At 46.0% G+C, this 13,453-nt stretch overlaps 1 protein-coding gene across 1 annotated transcript in view; it reads right to left on the reverse strand.

Moving 5' to 3' along the window:
• Positions 1-13,453, reverse strand: part of CP (ceruloplasmin) — a 428,303-nt gene that overhangs the window by 276,053 nt on the left and 138,797 nt on the right. The window contains exons 5-6 of the mRNA XM_078668012.1: positions 3,674-3,928; positions 1,573-1,741 (exon numbers count right to left, since the gene is read on the reverse strand). Of these exons, the coding sequence (XP_078524138.1) occupies positions 1,573-1,741; positions 3,674-3,928 (424 nt within the window). The remainder of the gene's footprint in view (positions 1-1,572; positions 1,742-3,673; positions 3,929-13,453) is intronic.

The following is a 13,453-nucleotide window of genomic DNA, read 5'->3' on the forward strand; positions in this document are numbered from 1 at the left end:
GGAAGGGATACCTTCCTGCACAAAAACAATCCTGAGAGGCATTTTCCTCTTTAAAGAGGAAGTAACAAGGAGAAATAAACATATTTCTCCTTGTTACGCCTCACCTTGGGAGGCATAGGCTTTTGACACATTCCCAGGTTTACCAATAATGATAAGTCTGGGAATGCATCATAATCCATAAGTGGATGCATGGGAATACCCATGCTCAACCCATTGAACCCCATCCCAGGGCAGAGTAATGCAACGCAGTGATTTGCGCTGCGCTCCGTTACTCTAGATTTATCAAACCAGGTAAGGCCATGCAAGGTGGCCTTGCATAGCTCGATAACTCTGTCTTAAGAGTTTCATTGCTTTTGCACCCCATTGCGTGGTGGAAGAGCGACACAACTCTTTGATATATATATGCCTCTTTGTTTCTAAGTAAACTCAAGGTTTAGGGCACTGCACCTGACTCTTAAGTGCTGGATTGTGTCTTTTTCCAACTTTCTATGAAAAACTATTGATTTTCAGTCACTAGATTTGGAAATTTGTAAAAGGAATGGCTAGGTCCCATTTATGAAAGAAAATGTCAAAAGAGAGACTGTGTTGCCCCCTGAAATCCCAAAGCGAAATACAGTGCTGAATTTATTCAAGGCACTTACTATGATTTTAAAGCATAGTTTTTTATGGAGCAAAGTGTGGGCACACAGGCACGTTATCACACATCTTATGGGACTGCCCGCTTTTACACCCATACTGGAAACAGGTGCTGGATGACATTGACACCCACTTTCAGATTGAACTACCTCGCTTCCCTGCCTATGTCTTACTGGGGCTTCCAAACCGCCTAATGTATCCCCTGCGCTCACGTAGGGGACGACAGATCGCTATCGCCCTGGGCTCGGCAGTGCAGAATATCCTTACATATTGGCACACTACTACAGTCCCTTCCCTCACAGGGTGGTTACATAGACTGTGGCACGTACTGGGAATGGAGAAGTTGTCCCTTACCCTCACTGGAGATATAGACCAGTTTGATGAACTTTGGCAGTCGTTCCACTCCTTGCTGGCCACTGAATTTAGAGAAATTACCTGCCCGAAATACCTCCGTCTCCTACGGCTTACTACACCTCATGGGGAAAACGCATGCACGAATCCCACATAGGTGGGCCCTCATTGATGGGGAAATGGTACTAAGGAGTGGAATTAACCTGGGCACTGGACGGAGGGAGGGGGGATGGGAAGGGTTAGGGAAAGGGAGGTTTGGAGGGAGGTGGGGTTTTCGCGGGAGTTGTTTTCCATTTTGCAGCACTGTCTATGCCAACTTCGTATTCTTGATTGGACTAGTTTTGGAATGTCACCAGGAGGGCCTCTGCGCCGTACGAGGGCCCATGCCCTTTGCAATTCCATTTCATCTATGCACTGCATGTTTTGGTTCTTTGTGCTGCACCAATAAAAATGATTTAAACCTAAAGCATAGTTTTAAAGTTTCGGCTCACAGTCGGTCCATGCTTCCTGCATGTAGAGGAAGGTGACTGTTTTCTCCTATCAATGTACAAGCATGCGGTACACAACAAATAATAATTACTCTACCTTTCTGGGTCATCTAATGCCTTTCCTGTAAACTGGTCTGTTCCACTTGGTCCATAATTCCAAATAATCTCTTCCGCTGCAATGTTGTATCGTCTTATCGGGTGATTACTCTTATGCTCTTGAACACACCTTGTACATGGACTTACTTCATAAATGGCTTGCATCCCAGCTGAATTGTGAAAGCAAGAACAAGAAAAAAATATGTAAATGATCAGCTTGGAAAAACAGGAGTTGATATACAGAGCCTGAAATCTGTGGCAGATAATGAACAAAATAAGGGACATGTTTCTATAGAATATGCATTGCAAATGCATTTTACATCATTCTACATAGGTAACACAAAAATGCAAGCTAGTCAAGAAGTGATTGCCAAATGGTTCGACGGGAGACTATAAACCCTGAAAAGGATAGATCACAGACCAGACAGAACATGGATTTCACTTAATCTGGAGTTATCTAAAACACAATGAAAAATGTACAAGGAAGACTAAGACAACCCTCAATAAGAGAACAGAACAACAATACTATCAATAGAATTATGAAATACCCAAATCCAGCTACTGAGATGTTCAACATCTAATAGGCTCTGCAAAATCTGAACAACCTCAAAAATATCTGTCGCAATAAACAAACTATGACGAGATCAATGAACTCTTTCACAACTAAGATCAAAAAGAACTTTTAAATATTCATCTACAAATGTAGAAATAATGCAGCTCCACTAGCATGTCTTCATACCAAACTCCCTTAACTCTTTGACAGCTCTGAACCCTATTGTAAAAGGCCACCAGGACCAAATCACTCAGCCTAGCTAAATGACTACATTTCCACACTTCCATTGACAGTCCACTTTCAGATCCTTCAGTGGAACTGGATCTATCGTAAAAGATATCCGAAGCCTATTCCTTATCATTCTTCCCCACCGCTTGGTTTTTCATGACACAACAGATCACCAAGGAGCTGATTTACCAGAAACTGATGCATCTGTAGAGATGAGTCAGTTTCCCTCTGCCAGCCTGCGATACCCTTGCGCCACCACGAATGTGCCGTATTTACAGTACGGCGCACCATGGCGCAAGGATTGACAGCGGCGTCAGAAATTCTGATGCATATATTGGCCCAAAAGTCACACATTGCTGGTGTCGTGTGGCAAGCACGATGCAACTCCAGCAATGCATGTTGAGGCCTATACTTATTGCACTGCGTGACTTCTTATGCCTGCTTCAAGCGGACGCAAAGTTTTGACGCAGTGGCGTCCTAGAAGTGGCGCAGTGAAATCTACAAGATTTTACTGCGTCACTTTTAGAAGGCTTTCCTGCATGGGAATGCCCACCCTCCATACATTACACCTGGCGCAGGGCTTTACAACATGATGCATCGTGGCGCATCTCCCTACATGCGTCACATTGTAAATTGGCCACATTGTTTACATCGGCACTGTGTCACAAAAGTGACGCTACAGCAGGGTAAAGTGTTGCAAGGAGCTTGTAAATATGCCCCCAAATATTTCAATTACTACTTCGAAAATGGATGTAACTCTCCAACACACCCCTTTGGCCAAGTAAGAATCCATCTTCTTAGAAAGAAAAAGTCCACATGTAAGGTTCAACAAATATCCACATACTCCCCTCCGATGGCTACATGCATCCTTTTGTATAAGCCATGGAAATACATTAGATTTTGCAAATGTGTGGCGATAACACACAAGTGCAACTGCATTTGTGATTTGGGTTGGAGATCCAAACAGATCTTATGGTTGAAAGAAAGAATCCTATGCCTTCCTTGGCCTAAATGGGTCGTAAATGACTATTACAACCTTCCACATTCTCCTTCGGATACTTACTGTGTAACTGGGTCACGAATTAAGAAACAACAATAACTTTGCTTGCTAATTGCTTATCTCTGCTTTTAACAGTTCTGTGCCTTACCAAACATTTTTTCCTTTCACAGTAATATTTCAGAACTACCTTTCCACAAATTATGTTAGTTCCTTTTCTTAACTGTATTCTATTACACTGGCAACTTACCAAAAGATCACCCTGGGCTTATATTTAAATGCATTTTGTTTATATTATTTTATGATTAAGAGTTGGTCTCATACCTTCCATATGGTCATTCACTTGACAGCTGAGCAGCCATTTTCCAGGAGTTGTTGCTTTCATAACTGCTTCTACCAGTGTAGCAGGAAAGAGGTTGATGGTATCCACACGATGGCTTCTGTCTATTAGGGTTTGTCCATGAAAATAGGCTGAATGGATGTCAACTTCATTTCCAATACCAAATAGATACCAATTTACTGTCTTTCCTGACTCCATGGTCAATCCAGGTAGGTTCCCATACATGTATCCATTGATGGCTGAATGAACGAAGACACTTTAGTGTTCCAATGATAACAGTACAAAAGGTATTTCTGCATATTTTTAATAATATTTCTAAAAAAAAGTTCAAAGAAATAGAGTAACAGTGGAGCTAGCAGTTCAACAAAATGTTAACCCGGCAGTATTTATGTACAAAATGAAATAAAGAGATACCACAAATATATATAACTCCAAATGCATTTCACTACAAAAGTGAAAAACAAAGAATCTATTGCCCCCCTCTCATTGGCAGAGACTTCATGGTGTCAACGAAATAGGGCAACACGCAGGATCTGGGAGGGGCAAAATGTGACTTAGCGAGTGCTGCCTGTGCACAATTCTGCCTTCACTAGTTAATGCTGTCCTGACTTTACCTGCGCCCTAACCTGTCAGCCCTGGCCAGGTCCCTCAAGACCTAGCCTACTCCTTGCAGATGCTAAGCCTTTGCAGGGCTAGGGAAACGGGGATCCGTAAGTGTAGCACTCAATTTTGTGAGCCCAGGGTAGACCTTGCACCATGTGGCATTGAACCAATGCCCACAGCTCTGTCCTCTCACCTGCAGTGAGCTAGGAGGGACCCACCATAAAGTCATCTAGCTGGGATCACCTTCGCTGTTGAGCGGGTACATTGGGAGGGTGACAGAGCTTAAATTTATGAATGTATATCTGCGTTCACCCAAGTACAAATGTTTGTGTTAGTGAGTATCTGTATGACCATGTGATGCAGCTTATTCCTGTTTATGTGTGTGTGTCTTTGTGTAAGTGTGTGAGTGTTAAGCAGGCTGCGGGAGGTGGGGCTGATGACTTAATGGTGCCCCTGGTAAGTTGTGTCCATTTGCGTATTTGTGGCATGAATAGACCTATTGGGGGAATGTTTGACAACATTTTGGCAATCCAAAGAAATTCTCGCAATGGGGATGGTGGCAAAATAAAAGGACATGGAAGGCAAAATTGAAGAATAGTGCTGCATCCAATTTGGAAATTCTATGAAATGTGAAAAGGTAGCCAATGTTTAGGGAAGTTGTGCTACAAATATACTCGTATGCAACAACATTTTTTAAAGTGCTTTTGGAAGGGTGTCGCAGAGTTTTAGTACTGGAGTATTCCATTAGAGCCCCTTCAGAACCTCTCAGTTTTTACCAAAAATGTGTGGGAAATTGTGCACCGCAGAGCACCAGTTTACCCTGCTTTTATCTAAAAGTTCATGAGTGTGAATAGTCGGTAAACCTCCTAGAATAGGTTGGGCTCATTCATTCGTTTTGGCTCACCTGTTCGGTGCATTTTATGGCAGGTAAATTCACCCCTTCACATTCGAAGTTTACCAGCCACCACTGCCACTAATTTTTAGGTGTCAATACTATGAGTATAATTCTGGTTGTTCTATTTAATAATCTCTTTATTTAATAATTCATCTTACAGTTCCTTTCCACCATCCAGAAGTTTCAATCCATATCAAAAACAGACACGAAGACTCTACTTTATATGGCCTATATAATTATGCATTATGTCATCGTATACATTTGGGTATATACACTCAGCAGAATGCCAGCATTTGTAAAGTGCACTGCTACCTCCGGAGAGGTGTCCCGGTGCTGGGGCCATCGAGAAGATTAAGCAAGCTATTGCCCAGAGTCACATGCTGCTGGGCTAACCTGCCGCCGGAGATCGAACCGTGAACCCTGTAGTCCGGAGTTAGGCACCCTGGCCGCTGCGCCACACCTCTTGCACTTCACCATTCCTCTATTAACAACCAGCAATGTTACAGATATCTCTTATACTGGCTCTTGCTCTTCTGCCTTCATTCTCTTGGGTTTCCTGCCTTGGAACTTGGAACTAGCTGTCTCCAACAAGCCTGGTGGCTGGTAGAGGTTCTAGTTAGTACTGCTTTCTACTTTGTGGTTCAGAACAGATGTGTTTGTCTCGCCCATCACCATTCAATAGTAGGCTTCAGATAAGTTGGTGCAGTGCCTTTGATTATCTTGATAAGCTGTCTTGAAAGGACATGCTCACAAAGGCGTCTTCCTCAGGAGTATCACAATAATAGGCATTTCTCAACCAATATATGACACTCTTGTGGATTTGGTAAGCTTTTATAGTATTAATTTATATCAGTAATTATTGTTTTCCTACTTGCCCAAAACCTGCAAGAATTTCATCTTCAAATGCACTTTCATATCACTTGTCATAACATGTTATGCAGCAATTGCAATCTGTCCTAGACTTAACACTAGCTTCTCATTTCCAGTCTTAAATAAACTTAGTTGGGTGATATTGAATAGTTGTTGATCAATTCTATTACCAATTCTGAATCCATTCTTGGTGTTAGCTTGATTCTGATGTGTTTCAAGGAGACCTTTGTCACACCCTTGTATTTTTTGTTCCTCCGGGCTACTCTATCCACTGAATGATTACCTTAACTGTGCGATTCAAATCTTGTTTGCACTGTGCTGTCTCCAAAATATTTTTATTTGCCTAGTTCTAACTTCTGCTTGTTTGTTTTAGGGTCCCTCACTCCAGGAGCTGCTTGTGCAGGTAAGAGCGGTGGGGTGAGGGACTCAACAGACGATGAGGAGGAAAAATGTATTATTTATTTTATTTTCCCTCGTCGTCGTCTGTTGAGTCTTAACGCTCGTCGTTCTTACCTGGACGAGCTGCTCCTGCCTCCTTTTTGCACTTTGAGTTTTTACTTTATATACCTTCTTTACCCATTGTAACCCTTTAAATTTCCACAACAAATGCTACTATTATCCTTGGCATTTCTAGCTGCCACTGTGGACATTCTCCAAGCAATATTGCAATCAATTCGAAAAAATAACATGTGATAGACCTGCATTCATTCACCTTGTGCCCGCTGCTAATCAATGAATTATAAAAAAGTATAGATTTAATTTCAAGACCCAACTTTCTTGTGACTGGTCGGTGCTCCAACATTTGACTATTCGGTTATCTTCTGATACTCTTTACTTGCTGTTTTTTAGGTGTGAGTGTATCTAATAAAGGCTTCATTTAAAATTGAGGGATAATGAGTGGAATCTTTGAGTTTGTGGAGGACGAGCTAAAAATGAGAATGCGTCCATGTGATGGCTCTTACAGTCATGCCAATTGTTAAACCTATTTTTAGCAAATCAGTCAATTGCCAAGTGTAATGCAAACTGACCATTTGAGATAAACTAAAAGCATAGAAATTGTATCATGGAATTCACAGCTACGACTTCATGGAAAAATACACTTGTCACAATAACAAAAGCTAGGAGTGTTTACAGCTATCCTTCCTGCCTCACAAAATTATTTGTTAGGGTGTGACCCTAAAAATCACATAACCCACTGTAAAGTAACAGGTGTTCAGGATCAGTAAGCAAAGCCTCATTGTTGCCCAATACAGTAATTTCTGCTCATCCACTGTCATTGCAAAATCAGTAAACAAGGTTAAAAATTAGTACTTGCTAGAAAATTTCCTTTTGTAGGGTCATTTTAATTCAACTGTCAAGTTTAAATCACTATTTTAAAAGGACGCCTTGCTGGATTTTCATTCACCCGTTTGGGACTGACCTGCCACTAAACCTACTTCTCGCGGAACCCGCTCCGCGGGTCCCGCAGCGTGTGGAGTTGTTGTCTGCAGCCTCTTGAAGGGGAAGTCGAGGGAAGTGTTTTACGGGGCTGCGAGCGAGTGCGTGTGCTCACCAGGGACTGCAATTCCCAGGAGCGCCCGCCAGCCCTGAGCAGCAACACCTGGGCCGCTCTCCCCGACCCCTCCTACCCTTCCACCGAGCTCTCATAACCAGCACCCTCTGAGGCAGTGAGTGGGACGCCTTGCTGGATTTTCATTCACCCGTTTGGGACTGACCTGCCACTAAACCTACTTCTCGCGGAACCCGCTCCGCGGGTCCCGCAGCGTGTGGAGTTGTTGTCTGCAGCCTCTTGAAGGGGAAGTCGAGGGAAGTGTTTTACGGGGCTGCGAGCGAGTGCGTGTGCTCACCAGGGACTGCAATTCCCAGGAGCGCCCGCCAGCCCTGAGCAGCAACACCTGGGCCGCTCTCCCCGACCCCTCCTACCCTTCCACCGAGCTCTCATAACCAGCACCCTCTGAGGCAGTGAGTGGGACGCCTTGCTGGATTTTCATTCACCCGTTTGGGACTGACCTGCCACTAAACCTACTTCTCGCGGAACCCGCTCCGCGGGTCCCGCAGCGTGTGGAGTTGTTGTCTGCAGCCTCTTGAAGGGGAAGTCGAGGGAAGTGTTTTACGGGGCTGCGAGCGAGTGCGTGTGCTCACCAGGGACTGCAATTCCCAGGAGCGCCCGCCAGCCCTGAGCAGCAACACCTGGGCCGCTCTCCCCGACCCCTCCTACCCTTCCACCGAGCTCTCATAACCAGCACCCTCTGAGGCAGTGAGTGGGACGCCTTGCTGGATTTTCATTCACCCGTTTGGGACTGACCTGCCACTAAACCTACTTCTCGCGGAACCCGCTCCGCGGGTCCCGCAGCGTGTGGAGTTCTTGTCTGCAGCCTCTTGAAGGGGAAGTCGAGGGAAGTGTTTTACGGGGCTGCGAGCGAGTGCGTGTGCTCACCAGGGACTGCAATTCCCAGGAGCGCCCGCCAGCCCTGAGCAGCAACACCTGGGCCGCTCTCCCCGACCCCTCCTACCCTTCCACCGAGCTCTCATAACCAGCACCCTCTGAGGCAGTGAGTGGGACGCCTTGCTGGATTTTCATTCACCCGTTTGGGACTGACCTGCCACTAAACCTACTTCTCGCGGAACCCGCTCCGCGGGTCCCGCAGCGTGTGGAGTTGTTGTCTGCAGCCTCTTGAAGGGGAAGTCGAGGGAAGTGTTTTACGGGGCTGCGAGCGAGTGCGTGTGCTCACCAGGGACTGCAATTCCCAGGAGCGCCCGCCAGCCCTGAGCAGCAACACCTGGGCCGCTCTCCCCGACCCCTCCTACCCTTCCACCGAGCTCTCATAACCAGCACCCTCTGAGGCAGTGAGTGGGACGCCTTGCTGGATTTTCATTCACCCGTTTGGGACTGACCTGCCACTAAACCTACTTCTCGCGGAACCCGCTCCGCGGGTCCCGCAGCGTGTGGAGTTGTTGTCTGCAGCCTCTTGAAGGGGAAGTCGAGGGAAGTGTTTTACGGGGCTGCGAGCGAGTGCGTGTGCTCACCAGGGACTGCAATTCCCAGGAGCGCCCGCCAGCCCTGAGCAGCAACACCTGGGCCGCTCTCCCCGACCCCTCCTACCCTTCCACCGAGCTCTCATAACCAGCACCCTCTGAGGCAGTGAGTGGGACGCCTTGCTGGATTTTCATTCACCCGTTTGGGACTGACCTGCCACTAAACCTACTTCTCGCGGAACCCGCTCCGCGGGTCCCGCAGCGTGTGGAGTTGTTGTCTGCAGCCTCTTGAAGGGGAAGTCGAGGGAAGTGTTTTACGGGGCTGCGAGCGAGTGCGTGTGCTCACCAGGGACTGCAATTCCCAGGAGCGCCCGCCAGCCCTGAGCAGCAACACCTGGGCCGCTCTCCCCGACCCCTCCTACCCCTTCCACCTATTGTGTGCTCACTCCATATTAACCACCAGTACTCCCGCAGCGCGGGAGAGCGCGCGGGAGAAGCCCGGGACAAGGGCGGGACCGTCTGTGGCCGTCCGGGGCCGAACGAGGCTGGGCTGGGCCAGGTTATTTTCATCTTGCACTGGAGTTTTGTGTTTCCGATCACTGTAACGTTTATCTTTTGTTACTGGGTTGTGAATATCTAATCAGTCAGATTTTGTCATGAGTTACTCCGCCCCTCCCGGTGTAGGCACATCTGTTCTTGGTCCATTGGACAAATTTTTTAAAAAAACTACAAAGGACTTAGATAGGGACCTACTCTTAGCAGAGAGAAGAGCAGAACGTCGACGATCAGTTAAGCAGCTAAAGAAAATCTCACTGCAGTCACAAACAGTTTTAAATTCTACTCATGAAATGGCTGCTCAAGGGTTGAGCTCAATTGAGGCCGATACCACTGACATTAATCAAACCCCAAGAATATTTAGATTTCCAATTATTTCCCCGCTCTGTGTTGATGTCACCAGCAGAGATCACCTGGGCTGTCCGCCAGTGGATCACTCTAGTTTTTTGGGAAAAAATATCCCATCTAACAATATTATTGATTTGGACCCTTGTCCCATGTTGCCCAACCTCTTATTGGTGGGTATAGACTCAGGCGAGTCTATATCAACAATGAGTAAACGTAATAGTAGATCTAAGCCTGATGAGGCCAAAAGGGTTGTGCATTCTCCACCAAGGAAAAGAAGGAGGAAGGGTGGGGTAAAAAGGAAAGGACACAACGGCCAGCTACCCCCTCCAGCCCCGTCCAAGTCTAACACCGAGTTGGGGTTACCATCTATTGTAGCACCAGTGGTTTCAGACATACAGGTGATGGAAACCCCGGAGTTACCCAGCGAAGAGGCCCATGAGGTGTCCTACGCTAATATAGAGAAGCTTATTAAATCTTACATGCTTCCTGTGTTGGAACGTGTTAGGATACTGGGAGATAAACTGGACCGCCTGTTGGCAAACATTGAACCTATACTCGCCCCTAGCGTGGATAAGGTCCAAGGTCCATTGAATATACCTTCCGGTCCACCCCAGGGTAGTGGCATTACAATTACCTCTACTAGTAAACCTATTAAAAGCGTTGCTAACACTGCTATTGTTACTACTAACAAAGCACCGGTCCTAGCAGTTAAACCCCCTACAGCGGTAACTAATGCCAAAGCAAATCCTAGGGTGGTAGTAAACAAACCTCCTGGAAAGGGTGTTGTGTCACAGATAAGGAATGGGATGGGTAAAACAGCTAACCCCACTGGCATAACCAACAGACCCCTTCCCCATAAGAAAAATGTTGATCTGCCCCCGGATTCTACGAACTATGTTATTGTTATGACGGGTGTGCCACCAGTTGCGGAAGGGGATAGGGAAAACAACGAAAGTCTAAAAAACAAAGTCATCTTTTGGCTGAAAACAAATAGGCCCCTTCCTTCACATCTCAACGGGGACATTGTTACAGTCAGAAGATGTCGGTGGGTAGGGGTTCGCCCCAAGGACATAGAGGGGGACATAGTCATTATTAATTTCAGGGACCACAAAGTAGTATCCCATCTTTCCGATTGGTATGTGGAAAGTAATGAGGGAGGGATTTCTATGAGGAATCTTACATACTTTTATCCCGAAACCCTGATCAATCCATCAGATCAACCTCCTGCAAATAATAATAATAACATCAAAAGCCTCCTTAAATGGACCAATTTTTCTACTAACTACCATGGATTCCAATTTAATCCTGAGGCGCAGTATCGTTCCTACATTCAATCTAACTACAACTGTCCTGTACAGACGCCGGGTTGGGCCAAGATCAACACCCAGCCCAAGGGCCCCCCAGTTTTATTTGATCAACCATTCCCTAATAACCTCCAGCATCCATTGGTTCCTATGCCACCTGCTTTTATACAGACACAACAGTACCCAAGTTCCTTGCCAGATTATCCTCTTTCAAATAGGTCTACCCGGCCTCAAGAGCTTTGGAATATCCCTTTGAGAAACTTGTATGACCCACTATCTTGGTTGTCGACGAACGATTGACCAGCACGTTCGTCTTGGGTTGATGTTCCCAACCATGAGTGTTCGAGGGGGGGAGTTGCCCTGGGTATCCCTATGAATGTGCCTGAAAGTTTGGAAGTCCAACTCTATCATCCTGTGGAGAGCTGTCTTGCCTACAGAGGAGAGCCAGAAATACCCATTTTGGTATCTACCCCTCTGTTTATTAATGATGTTGATATTGTAGGAGCAAGCTATGGGTCAATGAGTCAGGCAGGGTCAAAGTGTCTGTTAACGGATGGTCCGGCTACAGATGTAGTGGGGCATGTTGAATCCACCCCCCTGTCTAATGTATCCTATTCTAATGTTGTAACCAAAATGTGTGATCATTTATGTAAAAAGGGCACCACCTTGGGATGTTGGAATGTTGCAGGAATTGATTCTTGTATTTGTATCCCTGACTGGGCTGATTTTATTCGACAGGGTGATGTCTGGTCGTTCCAGGAGACCTGGGCGACCAAATCAGTGTATTTTCCAGGCTTCCTGAATTTTAACAAACCAGCAGTTAGAGGCCATAGAGGTAGGGCCATGGGTGGCCTTACCATATGGGTTCGCCAGGCAGCAGGTGTGTCTGTGAAGGAAGTTTTTATAGACTGCCCTGATATATTGATAATTAGTGTGAAAACTAGTAGTGGGCTGAACATACTGCTTATCAATGTATATGTAAGAGGTATATCGGGTGGCCGTGTGTCATCCACCCTTACTTGTTTGGATGACTTCCTGGGTTCTACTCAACTATCTGGTCATGTGGTTGTTATGGGGGATTTCAACACCTGTTTTGAACCCCTAGGTATAGAGGATGGACTACTGACCGAGGACGAGGATTTGACATGGGGGATTCCCCAACTCGACCTACCCCCGATCACTAAGTGGTCCCAGGCAGCTACATTTATTAAAGGTCTCTGTTTAAATTGGGGGCTGCGTGCCCTTAATGGACGCGTAATCTCTGATAGGGTGGGTAATAATACGTTTTTTAATGGCAGACATAGCAGTCGCATCGATTATATCTTAGTTGATATCAAAATGTGGCATTTAGTTCAGGACATGTCAGTTAAGCCACGTCCAGAAAGTGACCACGAACCATTAATAGCGGAATTGAAGGATTCCAGCTTTGCAGGGCCGATTGATCCCCAGCCTAACCCCGTACAAGAGGCCGTGGTTTTAACAAATGATTTGAGGAGGGTGCGTTGGCCAAAGGTTGCTGTGGATATTGAAGCACGCGCAAAAATTAGGACCCTGGTATCAAATTCCCTAACGGAGATTGACAATTGTGAAAACCAGGAAAAGACAATCTCAAAAATCACAGACATCCATGCTGGCTTGTTTCTATCCCTAAAAACTCTGTTTGTTAAATTGGTTGTTGTTAACAGGGGTAGGGGGAAGGGTAAGAAGCCAGCAAACTGGTATAATGAAGCTTGTCGAGAGTCCCAGTCGTCTCTGTTTAAGGCCTTGAAATCAAAGAACCAAGCCTTAATTAAAAATTGTAGGAAGGCATATAAAGTAGCTAAATTTCGGGCAAAAGCAACATGGGACGACGAGCGCTGGAGCCTCTTAGCTGAGGCCTGTGGCGCCAGGAACCTCCAACACTTTTGGCACCTCCTTAGGTGGGGTCAGTCCCAGGATGATCGCCCTAGCCCCGCATCCATCGAACAAAAGAAATGGGTGACATATTTTGAAGAACAATTCAGTTGTCATGGCATCACGCAAGACTCTATTAGCTGGCCAATTACTATCGAAACACTTGTGTTTACAGCTAAAGAAGTAGAATCAGTCCTGAAAGCCATCCCTAGGGGTAAAGCGCCCGGTCCAGACTGTATTCCAGCGGACCTATTCCATCAAGATCAAGACTTATGGGTACCGTACCTAGTACGATTGGCAAATGCGTTGGTTATGGGCGC

Source organism: Lissotriton helveticus, chromosome 11 (genome assembly GCF_964261635.1).
Source record: "Lissotriton helveticus chromosome 11, aLisHel1.1, whole genome shotgun sequence".
Lineage (NCBI taxonomy): Eukaryota > Metazoa > Chordata > Amphibia > Caudata > Salamandridae > Lissotriton > Lissotriton helveticus.